The sequence below is a fragment of the Cottoperca gobio genome, chromosome 6 (genome assembly GCF_900634415.1).
Source record: "Cottoperca gobio chromosome 6, fCotGob3.1, whole genome shotgun sequence".
NCBI classification, from domain to species: Eukaryota; Metazoa; Chordata; class Actinopteri; order Perciformes; family Bovichtidae; genus Cottoperca; species Cottoperca gobio.
This window is the reverse complement of record NC_041360.1, coordinates 19,875,771-19,901,487: the sequence shown is the minus strand read 5'-3', so window position 1 is coordinate 19,901,487 and position 25,717 is coordinate 19,875,771. Positions and strand designations below refer to the sequence as shown.

Here is a 25,717-nt window from a genome sequence, read left to right as displayed (position 1 = left end):
CCTGGCGCTCTCCCAGTCCCTCCCTCTGCTAGCTCTCGAGCTAGCTAACATCGTTAGCTTGGGTACCCCCGTCCATGTTGAATGTAGAGTGCTTACTTAACGGCAGAAACACGTGGTTTGCTACATTATTGAGCCATTAATGGAAATCTTGTGACAGGGCATGTACACACAAGGGAGAAGAAACATTCACCAAGTACATAGGGCCATATTATAACTCTGTCCTCTCGACATAACGCCAGCTAATCCTGTTAGACAAAAACATTTCCATAACCACAGGCCTGCTTTTACAAGACTGTTTTGGAAATTTAAAATCTTACACTTTCAGGAGTGCTGCCTTTATTTTGCAGCAAAATGGGCCTGGGCCTGTTTTATTTAATGTTTTACACTTAGGACATGTCATGATCAAACTGTTTTTTTTGTAGGAACTATTTCTTCAGACCTTTTTTTTTTTTAGTTTTATCATTAACTTATGTCAGTGTGTGTTTTGTGAATGGCTGCAAGGTCAGGTCTTGATGTGTACTTTTGAGCCCTTTTATTACATTTTGTGATTTATAGCTGAAACGGTCAATAAATACACAAATTATTGCCGATGCTTTTGTCATTTTTCAATTAAAAAATACCAACATTATCTAATTCCTGCTTAATAAATGTGAGGGTTTGTGGCTTTTTTTGTCTATAGGATATCTTTTTAGGTTTATTGAATGTTAGGACAAAGCAAGCAAATTGAAAATGTAACCTTGGGATAAAGGAAATTGTGATGGATGTCTTTCACTATTTTATAACAGTTAGTTGATTGGGCTAATTGGGAAAATAATTGGCCAAATAATTATTGTAATAATAAAACACATTTTTCACAACCATACGATGGCGATTGGAGGAATGCTTAGCAAAATTACGGTGTTTAAATATACTGAATGGTTTAATTTTTATAATATTTCACACTTTTACAGATATTCTTTAAAAAATATGGACTTGGAGATAGTGAGGTGGCGATTAGATCTTGTCCCAGCTGTATTTGATTGATTTATCCCCCTGATTGTTGACCATGAGAGAGACTATGTGGGCTTAAGTGTGATCCTTTGGCAGCCAACACAGCCATAGTGCTATGTCAGTAAGCTAAGCATCACAGTGATCCCCTTTGTTGTGGTCGGGACGCTGTTGATCAGTGCAAAGTGTAGGATCTTGGCACTGGGTCTGGGGGCTGCCCAGGCCAGCTGTTCTGCTCACTGTGAGGGTGGTAGTGGGAGAGTGCCATGCAGCCAGATGTTGAAGGCCAACAGTAGGAGGGCTCTGATCTGCCCTGTCACCTGTTTCTCTGCTCCTGCTGCTAGGTTGACGCTGCAATAATTACACGACTGGCTGTCCTGGCGCTATGTGCACACACAGCCTTGAAACGGTCATAATCACGTCCCCTATGCGGGGTGGTGTGATCGAAGGTTGAGCAAATTCCTCGCCAAGCTTTACAAACAGATATTGTGAGACAGGGTTACATAACACCAGATGCACCCACCATGTCCATGAAATTGTCAGTACTGTGCGGCTGTTTGGTTATTAACCAAGTCCATACTAGAGGCATATTAAATCAGCAAAATAATCAGATGTTTGAGGTTATGATTCTAATGTTGGATATCAATTAGCATATTTGTTTTTCAAGATTATGCACTGTTCAGGTCAGCATGTTTCTGAAAAAGCGCTTGTTGAGTGGATAGGTCAAGAGTAGCAGTAATGGATTGGATCGAAGGGATGTGACAACAAGAGAACCTCTCTTTTGGATTGATGGCTTTATGGAGCAGAACGCTTCTTTCAGAAAATGGTTATTTACTATATAGTGTAAATGTCTGCCATTTTTATTTGAGTGTTCAGATTCAGAGTGAATTTTATGCATTATATATATTGCCTCATAGCATGTACAGAACTCAGTGCTTACAGTCTATTAATTACGGTTGTGATACAAAATCTTTCAAATCTTTTTATTTACATGCTCGCTATAGTTTAAACTAAAGTGCTAGTGTCTACAGTGGTATTTGTAAGAAAAATAAAAAACATGTCAAGTACGGGGAGTTTTGTATTAATTAAAGATGTCCTGTTGCCTATCACAGGTAAGGATAATGGATGACTAGGTAGGGCAGTATCAGAATCAGAAATCCTTTATTAGTCCCACAACGGGGAAATTTAAGCACACTCTGTCAAAGTAATGAAGTGTAATTGCTGATTTTAGTGGGCTGTTTGTCTCTTCATTTGGAGATGCATTGGTAAGGCTGCTGCCTTTCCGGTGAGCTCCACCTGAAGATTTAAATTCATGCTCCACCTGACACAAACAGAGGTGTGATCACAGTTAATTTAGTTGGATTTGTGACTGTTCGTTCACACAAGCTTTACTTTAGCAATGTCATCCATAACCGCCAGGGATGCTTGGTGTGATTATGGAGCTAATGGGGCGGGCCTAGTCATCAGATGCTGGCCGTCTGTTAACATGCGGCCCATTCAGAGGCTGATTGAAGATGTCTGTCTTCATCAGGTGGAATGCAACAATGAAATCAAGCCATATTGAGCTGAATTGGAGTTAATGCCAAGATGATGTATCATAATGACTTCATCAGAACCACAATGTGCTGATTAGGGTTGACCACTTGGTATGGAAATCAAATATGACACAGCCCTCCTGTTTCTTCTTTTTGGCCTCAAGCGACAACCATCCATGGTCGTCATTTGTTCTTTCAAACCTGGGCCACGAGTCTGACTGGTTCTTCCTCGGGGGTCCTTCAGTAAATGTTATGTAAATCCTGCTGCTGTCTTCTGTGACCGGTTTTTAAGTTACAACTCCAAGCCTGTCTGGAAGATATTTTTATGCCAAGCTTTTGAAACCTTCAACCTGTCAAATGATAATCAGCCTCTTTTTGTAGTAGTGGAGAAAATAGATGGAGCTAAAAGAGTTCGCCTTCATCTTCTGTTTGACAGCTGTCAAATATATTGCCACGTCATTAGAGGCATTCTGTGTCTCGTTGAATCAGCTTATAAGGCCACTGGTTTCCTAAAAGAAAAAGCAACTCATGATGTTTCTGAGGGTATTACTAGCAAACAGCTGTTTCAGTCGAGTGATTTTCCTCTTTTCTCAGAAGCATTACGTTTGTCCATGTGATCTCTGACTTTCTTTTCATCCCCAATAAAGCATGACAGTAGTGTGTTGCTGGTTGCCAAAACAGCCCAGGCCAAAGGAGTTTTAGTTTATTACTCAAAACAGGAAGAGACTAAGCATCATGTGTAACATTGCTTAATATTTTATTCAAAGCAACATTGTGATAGTTTAATTTGAGTACCAAATAACATTAATGAATGTCTAGTGTTGCTATAAATAAAATGATAGCATGTTTTTTCTTTTATAAATATAAGTGACCACAACTATTGCTTTTTATCAGCAGTGGTTGCAAAACAAAATCATGTTATGTGACATGTGTTGCTGCTCTGACCCCTGATGGTTTAGGGATGAGTAACGTAACACAATGCTGAGCTTTCTAAATCTTGTGCATTACTAGGCAAATTGGCTGGCTTTCTATTATGGGCACAGCAAAGGTGTCGCTGGCATACTTGCGCGGTCAGAGGGAGCTCACCAACAGGACAGACACATGGTCCAGATAAATCACCTGTTTTTATGGGTGGTGCAGCAGTGAGCATGCAACTGTCGTGGCTCTGAATGACTTGTCAGCTGCTGCAGGGTGTCTTGGAGCTCGATGAAATGCCACATCGCAGGGCTGTTCGTGGAAGCTCAGCAAACGACTTAATCACGCCTGTCTGGGAGCACCTTTGCCGGGCCATGTAGGGAGTGGGGCTGAGCACTATTGACGGAATCAATTATGGTATTTTTGAATCTGTATCCTTATCAATGATGTGCCAACATTTATTGTATTTCTGTTTGTGCCTTTTTTTAATTAAATATGTAATTTGAAGTAGGGCTGACTGATTTAAAGGCTTGAAACTTTAATTCCACTGACACTACTTAATCAGCAGGTGTCACTTCAAACTGATATGCTACTGGCAGATGCTTTTTGGTTTCCTTTCGAGAGTTAAATGAGAAGCCAAACTGTTTATTAGCCTGTACTGAGCTTTAGAGGTGTTGATGGATGAATTTTGTAGCCATTTGGACAGAGCTAGGCTTACGGTTTCCCCCCCCCATTTCCAGTTATTTTGCTAAGCTAACACGAAGCTTGTGTTTACGTCATATATACCCTACAGAGATGAGTTGGTTAACAATGGGCCTCACTCACCAACCGTTAAAACACGCTGGAGTCTGACGTTCACCCATGTTTTTTCCTCAATTCTAGAGTTGTGTTAATATAGGATTTAAATAAATCAGTTTTTACAATACATTATGGTCTTTAATTATGAAATTACTTACTTTTAACTGAAATGCTCTTCTAAAGGTTCTATGATTTTCTTTTTTACCTTTCGTCTATGTTCTTGCTCTTTTCTCTTCACCCCAGTTTCAACTCAGGCGGTCAATACAGCTCTTAGTGTGACAGTGCACTTGTCCACTTTACAATATTGTTCCACAATGTAACGTCACTGAGGCAAACAATTTTAATCAATTATTGTTATTGCTTGAGTAGTAAACATGCATTTCTTTTTGCTGTAAAACTGCCATTTTTTGAAGGGGCTAGAAGGAAGGTCAAATGTATTATTGCAGTTACTTTTCTCTTCAGTAGTCTCTTAAGCTGAAGAGACGATGCACTGCTGCAGGGGGCTTGTGCGTTTGATGAATGTTAAGGAGAGACTGTCAAAGGGAGTTGATTTTGAGGCTTCATGTTTTTGAATGCTGTGACACCAATCCAGTTCCTCAAGTGAGGTTAGCTGGATTTCATCAAAGGGCCCTCAGCAAAATGGCGTCTGAGTGCCACTGGCAATACTGAATAAATGGTGTCACCCACCAGTGCTGTGGCCTTAGCAGACGTAGCCTTCGATGTGTTCCAAAGCATCTCTCTGACTTGGCCCATTGTGCTGTAGAGGAACGGTGAATAGTGTTCTCCAGCATGGGCGAACAATATGTGATTGTTCCCCCTGCTGTGGTGAAGAAGCTGTAGGTTACTCTCTGTACCATCGCCAAAGCGCCTGAGGAGGATATGTACGTCAAAATCTCTCTGCTAACCAGTGATTCTTGTAGGTTTAGAGCTCTGCGGTGCTGTTTTCCTTTAGCTGTCAGAGCTGGTGGGAGGGGGGCACTCACCCCTTTTTGGTGGAGAGGGACTTTTGTTTCACTGTTTTTTTTTTTTTACTGTTTGTTTCATCATTCGAATGTATTGACAGGCCTCCAGGAGATAAAATAGATTCATACTGAGGTGTGGAGTTGGATTTCAGAAGAACAAGATTTGGGGTGTGATTTGTTAGCATGTCATTTAGGTCCCTCAAGGAGTTTGGTGTTTCTGCGGAACGGCTGGGCTCAATTTGTAAGAGATGGATGGCTCGTGTCCAAAGGTCTGTGTGCGATATTGTTTTTACATTAGTGTATCTTTTTTTCAGTCTCTCCTACGATGTTTTAAGAATTTTGTGTGTGCCTGATATCTTTTGTACCTTAGTCTACACCTTGACTTGTTTTGTAATTTTTAATTCTCTGTGGTAATTGTGTATTGGGAGTGAGGCTTTATGCTTTGGCTGATTTCTCGATGCCCGTGGATGGCTGTAGCTTCAGGCTGGCCTCATTCCTTGTTTCCAACACCTCTGCCCCTGTCAGAAAAATGTTGGTGTTTGATTTTGTGTGTGAGTGAGACAAAGTCGCTGTAGTCGTAGGTACACTAGTGGGTATTGATTCTCTGTCCCTAAGGCTTGCCTCAAAGGAAAATGGCACGATTTAGTACTTCACTCGTATCCATCATTGCTCTACTACCCCCGAACACCCAGATTGATACTCGATATGTTGTTGACTATGCAATTCAGTGTTGTTGCACCATCCATTATTGTAAACGATAAATTGTTTCAGCATCTACTTCGGTGTACACAATGCAAATGCAAAGGATTTAATGCTCCATAAACCATTTGACTCCTTGATAGTAAATTTGAAATGTATAAAACCTATATATCTCAATACGATTAGTTATGACTAATGACTTGCAATTAATCCTCATTTCAGAAAGTTGGGGTTATTGGTTTTTACACATGCCTGCACAGTGACGATGACCAATCATTCTCTGAGCAGGCCGATTAGCAACAAGCTAACAAGAGTCAAATAATTGAGAAAAGTTGCTTTAGCTATTTGAAAGTATTTAGGCTTTAAAAAGTATAATGTAGAACTGTACATGCCTCTTATTAAAAAAAAAAATGTGTTATGTATCTAAAATCGCCCAAAAATGTTTGTGCCCAAAGAATCACAATTTAATTAGTTTTATTGTTTTTAGTTAGCTGTTTTAGGAGACACATGCATAAATGTTTATGACAATACTTTTAAACTGCACGTTACTAACAAAGTATTTGGCAGCATTTAAGTTATATTTTCTTATGAATTGGTGATTACCAAATATGTGAACTGCATTAATTTTGTTTGGACCCCCGTGTACTAATGACATATTTATTTTGTTTCTCTTAGCAACGGCAACGGCAGCAAGATGAACGGGTCGCTGGAACAGTTGGACCAGCCGGACCCAGACTCCATCAAGATGTTTGTGGGCCAGATCCCGCGAGCCTGGTCAGAAACGGAACTTAAAGAGCTTTTTGAGCCCTACGGCGCTGTGCACCAGATCAACATCCTCCGCGATCGCACCCAGAATCCCCCTCAGAGCAAAGGTATGGTCAGGGCAGAAAATGATTATAGTGATGGTTTGTTCTTCCATGTCACACACGTTGTTGAATTATATAACCTTAAAATTTAGTTATATAATTAATCAGTTGGATTAACCAACCAGCCGTTTTAAGACAATTGTCTTGTAACTTGTCATGAAAAGTTGGTAGTCTTTACATCTTGTATAGTAAATGTTTAAATTAAAACATACATTGTTTAATTCAGTATTTAATTTGTTAAAGCCATAATCAATTGGAAGACAACCAACCAATACTTAGATGTGCCAAAGTACAGAGAAATGTAGACCTTTTTATATGGTCGCCGTTGTCCTCTACCTGTATTTGCCTGGTTTTTAGTGGTCAAGCCCCATAAACAAAACCCTGTTATTGCCACGTCACCTACCATCACATTTCCGTACAATCCCTTTAGGCAGAGCACAGCATTGCTTGTCTGCACACGCAATGCAGCTGTTTGCTTACGGATGAGATGATTCAATAGTCTTTTGTTTCAGGGTTAAAAGAAACACCTTTTTTTTCATAACCCTGCCTTGTAGGAATATTTTTTTCTTTTACTGTTTAGTGTTTGCTTAAAAGCAGCACTGCAATATTCCATTAAGACATCTATCGATGCGCTCACCTTTAGAAATGGTGCTTGAGTTGAGCGATTCAGTTTAGGTTCCAATTAGAAGAGACGGTGAAGTGAAAGCCTGCTGTCTCCACCCTTCTGCAGAGAGCTGCAAAGTGCCACTGGAAGTGCTCAGTCTCCTGTAACTAACTGCAGGTGAATAAAGTGAGCTACAGTTTCCCTGATGTCATTGTCCTGTGTTTACGACATCACCCAAATTTCAATTCCCTTGATGGTTGGATGGCTAAAGGCACTAATCCACTCTGGGGTTTTAATGTGGTAGGACCTTTTTTGATGCTCTGAGGAGTTTTGGGCTACCAGTGGTTTCATGGCTCTGATGCACCAAGCCAGACCAAACCGCCCGTAGCCGCTTGGCTGTTATTTAAAGGACTCTGGCCAACCATCACCGGTCAATTTTTTAAAGTCTCATTGGCATTATTCAACCCTTATAAGCCACTGTTCCACTGATTGAGACTGTAAAATCATTGACTGAGGCAGAGTGTTGCCTGACTGACTGTTCAACCAAGTGAATCAGTGATTTTATCCATTTAGCGCAGTCTTTTTTACCTCCGCCCTTTCAAAGACATGCTGACAACAAGGCTGCTACTTGGAGGCCGACATCTTTCCTTTCTGGCACTTATATTCTCAATCTACGTTTTTTTTCTTCTTCCTTCATTCATTCAAACGTCAGTCGTGCAACAGTAAATTATAACATGACAACTTTGTGTTGGCTGTGCAACTCAATCGGATGCCTTTAGTAAATGATTAGCTGTATAATTTGCTTAATCTTAATGGAATGTGCAAAAATTAACCCCTGGATTTAGATTTAATTCCCAGGGTTCCTCACGTCACTGACTATTCTGTCAAAACGAGCATTTAGCTGGGTTTGTACAAAGTCTTGAACATTTATTATTTTAACGGTTATGTTTAGAAATATGTTAGGAATATGCTTCAATTTGAATACAGTCCTTGAAAAATGCTTGATCTTCAACAAAATATGAGGTTTTCTACTTCACAATAACTCTTGGAAACCTAAAATGTGAAATGAAACAATCCTGTCGTCATATTTGTTCCTGGCGTCTCACACCTGAGCGGAGCTACCTAAGCATTAAATAATGATCAAAACATACAATCAAAATTGATTGCTGTGTGTATAAATTTATTCTGTAAACATTATTTGTAACAATTTGAGATTTAGTTTAGTCTTTACATCTTTTGTTTGAATGAGGAAATAATCTGTAAGAACCCTGATTTAGTGTTTAAGGGACCTAATGGCAGCACACCATGTGACCAGTACTGCACTTGATTCACATGATCTTTTTTACAAATATATAAACACATCTAACGTGACCAAATGGCACCGAGTGTGTTCAAAGGTATACTGCAAAACCTCAAGGGTACTTATTATTAGATAGATAGATGGCTAGATGGATATACAGCCAACACTGTGCAGTTCATGGGGAGGCTCTTTTTTTTTTTTTTTTTTTTAAGAAGAGCCTCCCCTGTTCTATGTGGAGTGTCAGCTGTGATGGCCTATTGACATGTTAATGCATGTTAATGTATTCTAATAGATAATCTGGCCTGATCACAGCGGTCTTTAGCTCGCTCAGACTGTGAGATGAATATGGTGCAGCGGCACCCCCACGCCCATCAATTTCACTGCCGTCCTCCATTCCCAGTAGTCTTGCTCCTGTTGGGGAAGTTCTTTTTTTAATCAAAGCAGGATGGCATGAGGATAACTGGTTTCTGCATATTTGCATTGCAGATGATAGATCGTTCACACCCTTCCTATGTCATCAAGCTTGCTTTTGTTTGATTTGTTCGTTGAAATGGCTGTAATCCCACTTCCATTTTGGCTGTTTACTTTGCCACGGATCTATTGAGGAGCCATCAGATTGCAGTGTTTTTTAGGTCACGTCTACTGCAGGTCATGAAAAAATCATCTGATAACTATCACGCCTCTCTGGATGGTTTATTTATCTCCAGTAAATCGGAGGCAGGGCTAAGCAGCAGAGAAAGAGAGAGCTCAGCTGGTTGTGAGAGAGAAGAGAGCAGCTCGATGCATATTAGAGTTCAACAGCCCTCCCCGCGGCCTGGGAGCTCCAGTAACGGCATAATACACACTATGTAGGTCAGAGACGCTGCAGTGCTCCACTTCCCCAGCCCAGTGAAACTGACAGGCTGGAACGCCACTGGCGGTCTGCTGGGACGGAAGGATGAGAGGCTTTTTTTCCCTCCCCCGCTCTTCTTTTCTTCATCCCCCTCCCCCACCTCCTCTCTCCTCCCATGATTCCTCTTCCTTGCTCTCACTCTTGCTCCCTCTTGTCTCTTTGTGCGGTTTTCATGCCTCCTGTATGTTTGTTTGTTTGTATGTGATTGGATTCTTATGTAATGCGGCACTACTCTCTCTGTGTTGATGTGTTGGTGCTGTGCCCTGGCATGCCTGGGTTTTGTTGACCTGTGGACTGCGCATCAGTGCCTCCTGACAGCTATCTAACCCTGTGGTCATGTCTATGGCCGTGTCACACAGCAGCCTTCAACTACCTCATTACTCCAGTGTCCCTGTGACAAGCTCCTACATGATCTGTGCACCATCTAACAGTTGGTGCTAAGAATATCCTGTCACATGTTTCTAACATGTGATATGTGAAGAACATGCACTCATCCGTTGAGCTTCTTTCCTGCTCTGCAGCAGTTGTGGTATTTCATTTATTGCCTGTATGTGCTGCGTTTTTAATGCTGTTTTTGTCTCCTTCCCCCCCACCCATTGTTTGTCCCTGTTTATCTCCCTCGGCAGGATGCTGTTTTGTAACTTTTTATACAAGAAAAGCTGCACTGGAGGCCCAGAATGCAATGCACAACATAAAGACTTTAAGTGGGGTGAGTAAGCACAGTATGGGCTGCGTTTAGCTGCTTGAGCCCTTCTACATCCCTGGTGCAGGCTGTGAGCTGTGTGCCGGCCGATAATGAGCTCCCGGCTCACTGAACGCCAGTCTGCCCTGAAAAATATCTCGGTCCCCACGATGCACTGATGACTGCCCAGAATCTCAACACACTAAAATTGATAAGCCAGCTGACCACACGCGCAGGTATCACGTAAAGTGTGCTTGACCAGGCCGCAGGTTATTCACTGAGGCACTGGACCCAATTGCCACAAAGTGGAACAAATTATTAATGCTTGTCTTCATGAATCATTGATGAACATCTACATTTTTATGTCCCAAAGTTGGAAGAATAAAAGGAGGCGAGATGAAGTCTTTTGTTTTTAACAATGAAGCCTGGTTGAGAGTGAGTGTTGTCTCTTAATTCCTTACCTGATTTATCTAGAGATTAGAGCCCAGTCAACTGGAATAAGTGCAGTTGCTTGTTAAACCACTACATATCTGGCCCGCCTATACACCGAGCTAAATGACTCTCTTCCAATCAATTAGATCTATAACAAACAACTCTATCCGTCGATTTAAATCAATAGCCCAGTCTATTGGAAATGGTGCCACTGTCAGTAAGTTTACAGGTAAATATTGAACCCGGTTGATAAATGAGTGTAGCCGGCTGGGTATACAGGCCTAGCTCTCTTCACTGGAAGACTATCAATCAGCCAGACATTTCAAATAAAGTGTGGTCTAACAGCTCAGCTCTCGAATCCCAGTCCCCGATCATACTGTTACTGGCATTGACTGCCGGTTTGGTTTGCGTGACAGTAGAAAAGCTTGTTTCTGTTCCTGTTTTCTCTCCCTTCTGTGCCTCTCTCTCTCTCCTTGGTCAGTGACGCTAGCCAGTACCCATACTGAGCAGGCCATCTGTCCGCTTCTCTTTAGTGCGTGTCAAAAACAAACCCACCACTTTTCATAAGCACAACCTGCTCGGGCATCTCGTGGCTAGATTTGTTTTTTTCCTATTTCACGTCACATGGCAGGTAAAATGTGCTAAAAATATATTCTCTTGAAGTTCTGCGAGTCGCCTTGGACAAATGTGTTCATTAAATGGCATGAAATGACGAGCCCTTTCTCACATAACGAAAACTGCTTTAGAAAGAGCACACTCGCAGATATTAGGCTGAGATGTATCACAGCTCAGATTTGCCACACCTTGTTCTGTTTGTATGTGATGAATATAAAATCAAAACCGTGCTGTACATTTGATAGTAATACAGAACTGGCTTGTCAACCATCTTTGTAAAATTCTTCTAAAGAAGATGAGGGATGTTGACGGGAAGAATCGATAAGTTCAATCACAAGTCTACACTACAGCGAGACGTGAAATTGGATACTGGAGAATTTGATCCCCCGCCATTATCTCATCGACATTTCCTCCTGAATCTGGCAGTGGTGAGGGATGGTGTTTTTAGTTGGAGAACAAAACAGGAGGCAGAGAGAGATGCTTGAAGATGGAGGGGATGAGTGTGATGATGTGAGCCTCTTGTGAAGACGGATAACGAGGCCAAACGCCTGCATAGTTTTATAATGGTAACAGGTGTGGCGTTAACCAATTCTCTACCTTTTCTCTTTTCTCCCAGATGCATCATCCTATCCAGATGAAACCCGCTGACAGTGAGAAAACAAGTGGTAAGTGGATTCATGTGAAATGCAGGGTGACACGGGGACAGAATGGTACAGAGACGATGTCTGTTGAGGAAAAATTTAGATTTAGCCAAAACGATTGGAGTGTGAGATTTTAAAAGAAGGCCGGAGAGGGACTTAGTTCAGGGAATGTGCCGCAAAACACAATTTCTATATAGTGTCATGGGTTAGGAGGATTAAGGGCTTTAAAAGGCACCGAGGGGAGAAGAGTAGAGCAGGTACAGATGATCTGGAGGAGAGCACAAATAAAAGATATAGTCATCTGTCTCGAGAAGTAGACACGGAGGAAAACAAAGCTGCAAGTTGCAGAGATTTGTACAAGAGGCTGGCACCTTGAGTGAGAGGCAGAAAATGTGGCAGCATGACAAGGAGGGAGCTTGAAAAAGAGAAGTGCAAGATTTAACGCCTGATGTAACTGCCGCTCTCGTAGCTCCATTATTGTTTGTCTGAATAACTTTCCTCTTTTCATCCTTCTGCAGCGGTAGAAGACAGGAAACTCTTTATCGGAATGGTTTCAAAGAAATACGGCGAGAACGAGATCAGAATGATGTTCTCGTCTTTCGGACAGACCGAAGAGTGCCGAATTCTCCGAGGACCAGATGGTCAGAGCAGAGGTAGGTGTGCTTTCAGCGTAGGCACAGTGTTATTTGCCTCATAGCCGCCATCTTCAGCGTAGCAGAGTACATATTCTCATCAAGTATTTATACAGGCCCCTCCCTACTTCTTAATTTCAACCCCCTAAAAACAAGTGCTATTCACCTCTAGCGGCAGCCATTCCATCCCCATAGTCCCGTCCCTGTTACACTCAGCCTCCACATCTCACATCGAAGGGCAACGGCACTCGCTGTCCGGCACAATGGCCCGTCTCCTTGGCAACCGCTGGCTGTCGGTGTTCGTGGGCTCAGCTGGCAGGCGGCTCGGCTCAGCTCAGCTCCTCCTTTACCGCCTCCTTCATCACACTCTACAAAGGCTGGAATTAGCTTGTCGTCGCATCTCCTACATAGCTCTCAACTGCACAAAGCCTCGGATAGCGGGCGGCTTGAGGCTCTTGAGTTGATGTATACGATAAAACCTCACAGCAGAGACCGTTTGCCATTAATTCCTGTATGAATGCAATGTTACATCAATTTGAACTTAACCTTGAAATACCCTTTTAATGTGTGCAGATCTTACACATTTTAGCAAATCAAAGCCTTTCAGTGTATTTGTGTGCATTTTATGTGTTTTATAATCATTGACTGTTTCACCATGACACGCCACATAGTCGAGCCTCTTCGGGTGGCAATTTAATATGTCAATCACTGTGCTCATGTGACACGTGTTACTGTTCTCCTTGTTGTGTTCTTTCTCTGTGTGCTAACCAGTGAGGGTGGTTCTGTGTGCTTGGGAGTTGCCATTCTCTGTACTGTAAAGTGTTTTTTGGGGTTCATAACGAGTTGTCCAAACCTTTTTTGTCTTGTTTTGTTTCTTCTTGTCCCTCCCTCCCTCCCCCCCTCTCCTATTGTTCCCCCCCTACAGGCTGTGCGTTTGTCACATTTACTACCAGGGCAATGGCACAGAATGCAATCAAAACCATGCATCACTCTCAGACTATGGAGGTACTGTACCCCTTAGCACCTATTTCTCATTTCCCCCCTTCCCCCTCATACATTCTGCTGCCCCCTTGTGTTGGAAAGATGAAGAACCTGTCCAAGCAGATGGCATTCATTTATCACAGAGCATGAGTCATTCCCAAAACCACTCTTGTTAATTACAAAATTACATTGTCGTCTGCAAAATAATTGAATAAAACGTAAAACACTGCCTCTCACATAGCTGCTGAATCCGGAGCTAACGGGACACAATGAGAATGGCTGTCATCTCTAATTTTGGGCTGAACTAAATGCATCTCATTTATTGATTTTGATAATATTTTAGAGCCTAGCCATCAAACTCTGACATAATCTATCTTTATTTTGGACCACAGGGAGAGTTCACTTCATCAAATATAGGTTAACAAATAATTAACCCAGACTGGAGCAGCTACTCTATTAGATTTCTTCAAAAACTGGGTCCATGTCATTGTGTAGCCAATGGTGTCTTTGTGGAAGTGGAGCAGCAGTAATTTGACAGCTAGCAGGTCAGAGGCTCCCCAGTGAAGCAGCAGACCAAGTCTAATTAGGAGCCCAACCAAACATAACATTCCTCCTACCAGATTAAACACGGGCCCCAGTGGTGCTGCCACCTATTTCCCTGCATATCATAACCTCCCCAATTCTCAGCTGCCATGGGAGGTGCTGCTGGTGCAGAAGCCATTTTCCCTGTCCAGCCTGGTCCATGTCTGGCTCGCAACTCTCAAAATACTTAAGCACCGCATGCCTTGTGTCCATGAGTCTTTCTGAACCGTATGGGACTGTCTGTTTGTGACATTGTGTGTTTTGTAATGCATTTTTCTTGTTTAATGTCTGCTGACATCGTTTGAATGTCTGCTTTTTAAGTGTTGTCTCCATCTGTTGTCTGCTTGTCTGTGGACTCGATTCAGCTCAGAGTGCTCAAAAGATTCACTGTCTGCAGTATTGTCCTGTGCCCCTTTTGGGAATGTGGCCTGGCTCAGCTATGCATGGCAGATGTCCTCTGTGTGTTAGATATGAATGCAACAGGCTTTATAAAAAAAAAAAAAAAAACTGTCTTGAAGCATAGATGATACCCTTTTGAAATATTCCTTGCAATGACTGTGTCCTTGCATCGATGAATGAACTGGATTCTTCAGTGTGCTTCTGAATCGGTCTAACTCTATCATCTCTTCACTGCTTCAGGGCTGTTCCTCACCTTTGGTGGTGAAGTTTGCCGACACACAGAGAGATAAGGAGCAGCGGCGCCTGCAGCAGCAGCTAGTACAGCAGATTCAGCAGCTCAACAGCGCCTCCACCTGGGGAAACCTGGCTGGCCTGGGGACCCTCACACCGCAGTACCTGGCAGTAAGTGTTGCTAAAACATGCAACCCCGCAGAGCTGCACAAGTACTCGCGTATTATTATTATTATATGGCACAGTTTCAAAATGTATTAATAGTTTAGCCATATGTTTACCATATGGGCCGCTTGACTTGCAAAGTACAAGTGTAGAAAAGAACAAACCCAGAACTACCTGACAATATAAAGGAATATATCATGTATACAATACGTTTGAAGTTAGTAATAAATTAATTTGTGTAGATGGAGATAAGAGAGGTGTTGATTTAATCTTCTAATAATTTTCGAGGGTGTATTGGTTGTTATATTGTGAGGTGTTAGTGTTTGAACAGACTACAAAGTCTCAACAAAGGCAGCATCTTTCTCAAAGATTTGTTGAATTGAGATGTAGTCAGCGGATCCTGTTTTATTATCTCGCTGTTTGTTAAAAGTGACTGACTGTTCAGGATGGAAATGCAGCAGCCATTTTGTCTACCGGGCTCAAACCTTTGCAGAAATTGTTAATCAAAAAAGATTAGCTTATCATAGGGCTAATGCATATAGATGGTGTGATGGTGCAGCACTCAAATAAAAAGGTTTATACATTAAACAGATTCTCTTCAGCTCAGAATGTGTTCTGGCTGAAGGACACTGACATGTGCCTTGAGCATGAGACTTAAACATGAACATAACATGAATAGTTGAGCGGTTAGAGATAGTGAGACTATTGTATGCACATTAAGTAGTGACGGGCACAAACAGATTGACGGCTGCAATTTCATCTATCAAAGTATCGCATACATTTTTGATTTAGAGAAATGAGACAGAAAATGTTTAAGTTTTCTTTAATAGACAGAAGACCGTGTCAATGCGAGTTTCTGTACAAACATTGCCCCTGCTTTGTTGCTGCACCTCAAACTACGACCCCGCACGTAACAAGTTATTCTTACTTTGGCATTCGTGGCAGTTACCAAATGGCTTCCTGTACTTTAACAGCACTGACCCCGGTTTGCATGTAGCCCGCGAAAACAAAGACAAATGTGTCTTAAATCTCATCTGGATTTAATCAGGATATGAGACACTTGGAAGTGACTCGTGCAAATGTTGCCTAAATCACCAAGACATTGTTTTCTCATTAAACACATTAACAGAACTCTGCATCACATATTCAAAGATGAGTGAATGAAAGTTAGGATTACAACATCTAATCTTTGTCCTCACGTTAACTCAATAATGGCAACACTCGTGGTTATGTTGTTGATGAATTAAGACCTAATTGTGTCCTTTAATCAATTCTTTCTGTGTCCTCAACAGTTGCTCCAGCAGGCCACATCTACCAGTAACCAAAGCAGTTACAATAATATGCAGAGGCTAGGAGGTGAGTTCACCCTCTCCACTGTTCACAAGTCATCCTCTATAAATGAACAAGCCGACACTTCTCATCTCCACAGCCTTGTGACTCGGTGCCTGACGCCCACATGGCTTTAACTACCGTAAACCCCATGACTTTTTCAGATCTGTGGCAAAATACTAATGAATGCTTTTATTCTAGGCCTGTGCAGACTGCTTAAAGACAAACGGCACATAACCATGACGGCAACATACCTGAGAGCACACATGTTTAAATCAAGAAGCGACACACAGCATGCGTGTGGGGCTGGCTTTATATTTTGACACTAAAACCAGTATTGCATTTTCCTATTGGTATCTTAATTGACAAGTCAAGTGTAAAGATGTATTCTGGACAAGACTTTTTGGAAAGGCGTTTGACTTTGGAAGTCATTGATGGCCACCTGTTTGTTCGTCCTTGCAGCAGGTGTGAACCCCCTTCAGCTGCAGAACTTGGCCACATTAGCTGCTGCGGCTGCAGCCCAGAGTTCTGGCAGCAGCTCCTCTGTCAACGCCCTGTCTGCAACCAGTGCAGCCCTGGGAGCCCTGGGCAGTCCAGGTAATTAAACAATATGAACTATATGTACTGCAGTGGTGGAAGAATATAGCAATACCTCACTGTAATACTCCAGTAAAAGTCGTGCAACAGAGCGGCCCCCGTCAGTGTGACCTCATATTATTGGATTATTGTTGAGTACGTTTTACTTTTGTAAGCAGCATTTAATGTTGTAGCTGGTTCAAATTAAGTTGATCTTAACTACGTTGTATACATTTAGGTAGTTTAATCTTTAACAATGAATCTATAATCCATCATAGTTTATAAACGGAGCATATATTTTAAATCTTAAATCTTAAATGATCCGATACATGTATTGGAGTAAGAAGTGAAATCTATTTCCCTCTGAACTGTAGTGGCGAGATGTATAAAGGAGCATAGAATGGAAATACGTTCGAGGTTGAATTGTACTTCGCTTAAGTACCGTACTTGAGTAAATGTACTGGTTTACTGTACGTACAGTATTAAGTCACTCTTGTGTTTGTAGTTCAGTTGGAGTGCTTGTTTATATGTTTTGCTTGCAGTTTTGGACCTTGTTTGCTAAATTTACACGTGTCTGTTATCTTAGATTATCTTCACACATTACATTTAAATAAAACCCCCTCACCCACTGAGACAAACGTACATGTTCACAGTTGGCCCTCCTGCAGCTCCTCCTACTGTGATATTATCAACCAGGCTCTGGAAGCCTCCCTAATCCGCTATTTGCCTAACGGCCCTCAGCCATTCCTCATGTGTTTTATGGGATTTAATCAGCCACATATAACATTTTATGAGAGCCCCATTTCCCTTTTAATCTGTGTAAATATACATTGGCTCCGTCTGTCTGAGTTTGGCATATTGCTGCTGCGGTAATGACCACTCCTCGTTAGGAGACATATTTTTAACTGCCCCCTCGCTGCTGTGTCGTCCTCGCATAACAGAGGGATATGAGGTGTTTTGATCATGAGCTAATCACCCTTGTGGTAACCCATATGTCCTTTTCTTTGTCTTTCAACAGTTGGTTCGTCAGTGTCCAACGCGGGTGCTGCCATGAACACCTTGGCATCTCTGGGCTCCCTGCAGGGTCTCACTGGGACCTCTATGGGGCTCAACCTCAATGCTCTCACCAACAGCGTCGGTAAGAATGCCCCTTTTTTTTAAGCTTCTTATTTAGCTTTTATCCTGCTAACAGTTGCACAATAACGTCAGTCCTGCATTAGGGAATTGTATTTCCACGAGGGAGCAGACCTTCAGACGTTCTAGAGCTGTATAGATTAAGTGATTAGTTAGTCAACTATTAAAAAAAAAAAATGACTCAAAACTGAACGATTATCAGAAAAGTTGCCAATTAAATTACATCATTTAGCAGACGCTCTTATCCAGAGCGACTTACATTGAGCTAAGTACAGGGACAGTCTCCCTGGTGCAGCTCAGGGTTAAGTACTTTGCTGAGGGGAACGATGGTGGCAGCCTGGTGTTGAACTTGCAACCGTCCGGTGTTATATTTGGAAGCCTAACCACTGGAACCACCACTATATATTATAAATGCATTTCAGTATAATTCAGGCAAGTGAAACACTAAGACCTCAGTAATCAACACCTAGTTGAATTAACACCTTTTTGGAAGGTTTAATAACAAGCTGGCCGTTATAAGCGCTGTAAAGGTAGATAATGTGGCAGAGCTGCAGTAGATGGTGTACCTAAGGAAGTGTCTCTGGAACTTGACAAGTTGGTAAAAGCTTGTTTTTCTGCCCCCTGGTGGCCAAAGACATTTCATTCCCTCAATATAGTTTTCTGCAAGTTGAGTTGAGTAAAATGTGTTTTTGAATGTACAACCCATTCTTTTGTGTCTGTTTCACAGGTATGGGGGGCATGAATGGCCTGGCAGCCTCCATGGCCAACGGATCAGCAGCCAGCTCCATGGACGCTCTGACCCAGGCCTACTCAGGGATGCAGCAGTACACAGCCTCCGCCCTGCCCTCCCTCTACGGCCAGTCTCTCCTGCAGCAGAGCATTGCTGGTGGGCAGAAGGAAGGTGAGAATTATCACTGTAGCGTGCTGCAGGGATGTTGTATTTTTGTAGGCCAACCTGGAAGGTAGCATCAGCCTAGTTTCCACTGCACAAAGACAATAGGGTTTTTCCTTTTGGATTATTGCAGAAAATAAACTCTGTGGCAAACACAAGTTTGATACTTAACGTTTTGTTCAGGAAGAAAATCTTTAAAAATCAACACCACTTTACCATAACATTTTTATATATATATTATTAACTTGACAATTGAGTCTGTGTGTATGTGTGCATCTTGATACCTATCTAACTAGAGTGTCTTTTTTTTTTTTTTTACCGAATGGAGTAGGGCCAGAGGGCGCCAACCTTTTCATCTACCACCTGCCCCAGGAGTTTGGGGATCAGGATCTTCTGCAGATGTTTATGCCTTTTGGAAATGTGGTCTCTGCCAAAGTCTTCATTGACAAACAGACCAATCTGAGCAAGTGCTTCGGTAAGTGTGTTGGCACCACTGGTCTCCAAAGCTCTCTTTATTATAATTGATGAACCTGCTCTGTTGTGTGGTAGACATTAGTTTGTCTACGTGGCAGAAACAATATTGATCTACAGCAAGCGATTACCATGCACAAGTTTTTATTTTCTATTCAAACCTGGGACAAAAGTCTCATTATGCTCATTTTGAGGCATTGGCCCTCACCAGCCGTGCACAACAGTAATTGTTTACTCTTTTCATTGCAACTTAAATGCTTTTGAAATGATATTTTTCTTTATCGCTTTATAGATGACATAAATTGATGGCTGGAAAAGCTGGTTAGTTTATGTATTAAGTAGTGATCTTATCTTGAGTTTAGCAACATGTAACTTATGCAACTTAATATGATCTTGGAGCATTAAATATATTATTTGAGTTATTAAATGTTCAGTAGCTTAATTATGCAATCTTCTTCTTTTCTTATCAATGATTGCAACAATAAAACATCCTCTTTTACATAACATTACATGACAGTTTCTCTTACAAGGGGTTATAATTATAAGGTTCTATATATCCAATAACAAGTCAATATGGAATCTGTGATGCTGCCTTCTGTAGTTCAAGGCGACCTTAACTTCAGTCTGGAGCTGTAGTTTGAAAAGAGATTGAGAGCATGTGACGGGTTGGATGCATTTAGTTAATATGTAAAGACATGTTCAAGTTGTAAAGGGTGTTTCCATTTAAATGTATGTAATGTGTGTCTTCCACCTTTTTGTTCTCAGGGTTCGTCAGCTATGACAATCCTGTGTCTGCGCAAGCTGCCATACAGGCCATGAATGGTTTCCAGATCGGCATGAAGAGGCTGAAGGTTCAGCTGAAGCGCTCCAAGAACGACAGCAAACCCTACTGATCCTAGCCCCGGGGCCTCCCCCCCCTCCCCAGCTCTAATGCTAGCACTGCTAGGGTAAGTTCACCCTCCAGCCAAGGTCACCACAGCAGAGACTCAGTGGGGCAGGGGGGAAAGGAACCCACCACAGGAGGGAGACTCGCGCTATTCCGAGAAAAAAAATATGGTTGCAATGATCTTTCCACATTTTACTGTATTTCATTCCTGCGGTTTTATCATGTAATTTGAGTCGGATTAAATATTTTAATGTATATGATTATTTATGACTATCACTGGAGTCGGTGTTCGCTGGAGGTATTTTGTGTCACTGTAATTAGTGGAGAGCATCAGGTGTGTTTCCATGCCATTTCATTGCCTTCAGGTCAAGCTAGTAAGGTTGACTAAGGATCAGTCAGGCCACGTAGACCCAGAGCTTCTACCCGTGTTTGGCTTTTTACATTTAGTCTGTCTCGTTCGTTTGTCATCCTTTTTAATGTGAACATCTTTTGCACTCTAAGTCCCCCCCCCCCCCCCCCCCCCCCCGAACCCATCTTTCCTTTTTCTGTCTCCCACTCTTCCTCTCTCTCATTATCTAAGCCATGTTGAGCTTTTCTTTATTAACAACCTCTTCCAGTCATTCCATCCATCTTCCAAGTCTCCCACATGGGGGACTGGCTCTAGATGGATCTCTTTGGGTGCCAAGTATTCAGTTTGTGCATGTTGGAGTCTCTGCCATATGTTGTAGTGGTGTCACTTCCTTAAATCTGTGTATTGTTTTTGTGTGTCGGGTCTGGGGGGGGGGGGGAAATGTTTGTCCTTATTGTACGTGGTGATTGGCGTTGTTTTTGTTGTTTTTTGTGCCTCATGGCTAAACGATTCTTGTGCTGTGCCCCTAACTTTCTCTCCTCTTTGTCCTCTCTCTCTTTCTCTCTCTCTCTCTCTTCCTTTCGTGTTTTTGTTCCTTTTTTAGAACAAATCTCCATGCCTGTTTGCTCATCATTAGCCTAGCATGTCTTCATGATGTTGAAAGCCAAGCCAAACTCCTGGCCTCATCATCCCACCATTGTCTGTGATGTCTCTCTAAGCTCGCCTGACCAATACCTGGCCACCCACTGACCCTTGACCTTAGCTCAACCTGATTTTTCTGCATGTATATTCATTTAGTTTTTTGTTCTGTATAGAAATGTGACAGGTGGGAGAGAGGTTAAGCAAATCAATGTGAAAACGTACCTGCGTTGAATTCATTTAAGAGACATTTTCTTTGTTTTTGCGAATGTTCTTTGTTTTTGCGAAATGTTTTAAAAACCTGTGGGATTTCTTTTTAATTTAGCTTTCGTTTTTTATGTTTTTCTTTTTACCTCTCTCAGTAAAGTTCACTTGAAAGTTGAATACAGGGATTGGCACACAGCTGTGCTCTTTGGTGCCATTAGCAATATGTTGGCTTCTTAAAAAAATAAATAAAAAAATGCTACAGACCACTTTCCAACACTTTTGAAAGTCTGACCAGTAAAACCCCTCTCAGTGCTCTGTAATGATCTCTACATTTTGCGGGCAGTGTGAAGATTTACACCAAGGCTATTTAAAAATATATTTTCTTTTGATTTACAAAAATATTCAGTGTATTTACCTTTTTTCTTTTTGAACTATTGATGGCACAATAAAAGGTACATTTGCTCTGTTTAGAGAAATGACTACCTACATGAGTCAACTTTTTTAGAACTGATTCACAAATAGACAATCTGTGGTTTAAATGCACACTTAGATTACCTATATTTTATACCATTGAATCTATAGAAGTTTAACTAACAGAACCCAGGCAAAACTTTGGGTTTTTTGTAGATTATGTTGTAATGTCATCTGTGTTGTGGGGGGGGTCTTCAGTGTATTTCATTTTTAAAGAGGACTAAAAATCAGTTTGATCAGCGTGACCGTTTGAGGGTAATTTCTAGTAAATTAAAAACACTTTAAGTCAAAAAATTCCTCTGCATTAATTGTAATTTCAACTTCTGGGTAAAAAGTACTTCTCTTTTTTTCTTAAGGGTCACAGTATGTAGACTTAATTTGTTTTTCTCCTGCGTTTAAGAAATTTTTTTAGTGTTCAACTTCCACGGTACGTGTTGTTGGCTTTCTGTGAATTTGTCATTAATAATTAAATTAATGGATGTTTCACTTTGGTTTAGTTTGGATGCCTGAAATATGATGATTTACAATGTCTGTTAATCATACAGATGCCAGACAATGTTTTTGTTTCAGTTTGTTGTTAAAGTGCCCATGTGTCAAACAAGTGTTTTTTTGAATTCACACATTTTTTCTTGTAATATTACCTAGTTTTCTTTACACACACACACACACACACGCACACACCGTGACACACACAAAACACTTTCTGTGGTTGCAAATGTGGGAGCCCCTGAAGAAGAGATCACTTGGACACCACACACGACCTGTGGGTCTCTGCACATTTTATAGACACACTCGCACACTCTTGCTTTTTTTTATTTTAGTTTTTTTGCCGATTTCTTTTAAGTGACTTCCAGTATCATGTTTCAGTCGTACACGATGCACAGCACATATTACTAAATCCACCACAAATAGTGTTGGTTTACAAATACATTCCATTTTTTCAGCACGAAGTTTACACTTTCTTTTTACCGGGGTGGTTTTTGTCTGTTGTACTACAAGTTGTTGAGACAACCCTGGTAAAATAACAACCACTTCACCCCCAACGAAGGGTTCCCTAAAACTGCGTACCTGATGGCGCTAAAGAGTTGTCAACTCAGGGGCTTTTTTTGTGTGTGAAACTAGACGCTCACACAGGATTACGACACAAAATGCACAATTATCACCATTTGACCTTTTCGGTTTGGATTTATTTTTTCCGTTTCTCAAAAATACATAAATATTCCAAAAAATATATAAAGAGGTACCAAATTTGAAACAGTGCTCGAGGAAAGTGTTGGGAGTTTTGTAAGGAAACGTTAAGCACAATTGTGGGAGCTAATCACTTTTGCAGAATGTTGTGTGTGTGTGTGATTATGATCCCCAAATTTTCAAGGTACCACTGATTTCACTTTTTAATATGGGCATGTGCTTTTTACAGTGTGTTTTTTCTATCCAAATGCAATACAATATTCAAAGTGCCATATATACGTCTAGAAACTGCCTACACATCCTTATCAGGCCTTGGTTTAGAGATTGCTGCAGTTCGCCTTTTTTTGTCTATTTATGCCAGTGTCATGAAAGCTCTTGTCACCTGCTTATGTCCCCCCCCTTCTCCTCCCCCCACTCTGTGTTGAGTCATTGGTAAACGTGTATTGTGATGTACTCAATTTGAACAGTTGGTAAAAAAAAAAAATTGTAGATAAACAATAAACTTCCCTATACATTTGAAGGTTAAACCTCTTTCTTAGTGAGTGTGAACGTGTGTACTGTAACACTTTGCGATACAAAATATTGGTGGCCAGATGTGTCAGGGAATTTGTTTTTAAAGTCAATAAAGTAAAAAAAAACAAACAAATGAGCTTAAACTCGAGATTAAAAACTCGGGTGCCATGTTAATAAGATCTTTAAAGGATAAAATTGTGTGTCTAACACTGAAATGATTGCAGATCTGTGGTTGGTATGCAGTGTATGGTGAAGTGTTACTGTGAATGAATAAAAAAAGCACAATGTACAGTCCACCGGTCCTTACAGGAACTTGACTCACTTCAGGGGCTTCCATCACAAATCCCGTTCAAGCTCTAACAATCACTTTCTTTCTTCTGTTGTGTTCATATTCTGAAGTGCTATTTTTTTTTTTGACAAGTGTGGTAGCTTTGCATCTCTAGATATTGTCTTGATCCAAAAGAAAAGAGGAAGAAAAAAAAAACCTTTTCCTGTGTTATTTTTCTCGTCTGATAATCGGTAGGACTTTGTTCACGTTCCACCAATAATTTAATAGATGTTTTATCTTGTCTTGATGAAAGCCAAAGTGGGTGCATCTTGATGTGATCTGTATTATACATACAGTAGTTTTTCTTTCTGTTCAGTCAATATCAATTTTTTGAAACAGGGTGGGATTTGAAAAAAGAAAAAGGAAAAAAAAAAAAAAGACATACACAGGCTTTCCAATTTCTACAACTGGTTGTTCATATGTATTTTGTACCAGTGAAGCTTTTTATATTGGAAATTAAAGAAAAAAAAATCTATATTGGGAAAAAAATTGTCTGGCCTCTCAATGTGGCCTCGCCTTGACCAGGTCTCGAGTTTGGCCTCTTGGTGGTGTCAAGCAATTTTTTTTGTTTTTGTTTTTTTGTCTCTAAAAAGATGCCTGACTTTGATTTTACTTGGATCTCTTCGTGTTCCTCACTTCGTTAATCAATTTCCGTTTCGGGGGGGTTGGGATCCTCTAAATCGTGGTAAGTTTCATGTTAGTAATTGTGCTGTCCACATAGTTAATGGTCATCAGGATTTCGACAACTTGTGTGGTTAATTGTCTTAGTTGAAGAGTTAAGTATCTGTTTAGTTTGAGCCTTGCTTTTTACCTGTGTAGAGTTTTCTGTTTTTTTCCCCATAGCGGAGTGTGTAGCCGAAAGACTGTGTTCTTTTTTGGTCAATGTTTGTTCATGTGTGGTGTGTTTCTTTGCCTCTGTCTCCAAATTAAACCATTTCCCCTAATATGGACTGTGTGTCTTTGTGTGTTGTGCTCGTCCAGTGTTGTAAAGACATTTTACAAACCACCCCTCCCTCCCCCAGTGTGTCATGTCTGGCTAACTTGTTTCTCTTCGTTGTGCTTCTCTTTGCTTATTTCTGAGCAGTAACGGATGAAGGAACGCAGGTTTATCTAAATCTGTGGGAGGTTTCGGATGATTATTTTTGGGTTTTAAATACAAAACTACATTCAGCTACACTGAACACAAATATAAACGCAACACTTGGTTTTTGGTCCCAGTTGTCATTAGTTGAAATGGAATATCTAAGACTTTTTCTCTAATTGTGGTCTCAAATTTGTATTGAGATACTGATTATACGTATAAAATTGAAAAAAGCAGTTTGAGAATAGAAAGTCTTCGACCTTTTTACTTAAACTTAGGCGAAAACAGATATTTGCGATTATTTTTCTTACTATTTTTTTGTGTTCTACATCTGTGAAGCTGCTCCCTAAGGTGTTTACACATACATGAACATTTGTGTGAAAACGTAAATAAATCCTCAATATAAAGTTGAATTAATAGTTCCAGCTTGAGTTGAGTCTCTAGTACAAGTGGAATAATCAATTAGTTTGTTTGTTACAACATTCTGACCAAAAGATGAATTAATATTGGAAATAGTCATTAGGTGCAACCCTGAAAAGCAATGATCCCACATTTGTTGGTTCAAGATTTTATCTATGATTATATAATCATTGTATATCATCACTTACTCAGTAATGCCCACTGATTTATATTATCAGACTGCAACGTTATGTATCTTTCGGAGGTTATTATAAGCCTCAACCACTGCAGACTGTTAATTCCCAGAGTGCCCCTCTGCAGCTCAATGTTGGGTTT

General features: G+C 40.9%; 1 protein-coding gene across 8 annotated transcripts in view; it reads left to right on the top strand.

Moving 5' to 3' along the window:
* The window catches only part of LOC115010123 (CUGBP Elav-like family member 2), a 28,397-nt gene extending 3,552 nt beyond the window's left edge, over window positions 1-24,845 (top strand). For 2 of the 8 annotated variants that reach the window (XM_029434546.1, XM_029434550.1), the window contains exons 2-14: window positions 6,572-6,768; window positions 10,185-10,267; window positions 11,904-11,952; window positions 12,447-12,581; window positions 13,486-13,565; window positions 14,763-14,924; window positions 16,211-16,274; window positions 16,713-16,844; window positions 17,842-17,961; window positions 18,685-18,858; window positions 19,181-19,324; window positions 20,086-20,267; window positions 21,160-24,845. In XM_029434546.1, coding sequence (XP_029290406.1) covers window positions 6,572-6,768; window positions 10,185-10,267; window positions 11,904-11,952; window positions 12,447-12,581; window positions 13,486-13,565; window positions 14,763-14,924; window positions 16,211-16,274; window positions 16,713-16,844; window positions 17,842-17,961; window positions 18,685-18,858; window positions 19,181-19,324; window positions 20,086-20,213 — 1,468 coding nt within the window. In that variant the 3' untranslated portion in view covers window positions 20,214-20,267; window positions 21,160-24,845. Of the gene's footprint in view, window positions 1-5,099; window positions 5,117-5,391; window positions 5,467-6,571; window positions 6,769-10,184; window positions 10,268-11,903; window positions 11,953-12,446; window positions 12,582-13,485; window positions 13,566-14,762; window positions 14,925-16,210; window positions 16,275-16,709; window positions 16,845-17,841; window positions 17,962-18,684; window positions 18,859-19,177; window positions 19,325-20,085; window positions 20,268-21,159 lie in introns of those variants that run through there. The other 6 variants (XM_029434545.1, XM_029434549.1, XM_029434543.1 and 3 more) reach the window with 4 other exon arrangements.
* Window positions 24,846-25,717: the final 872 nt, after the last annotated feature.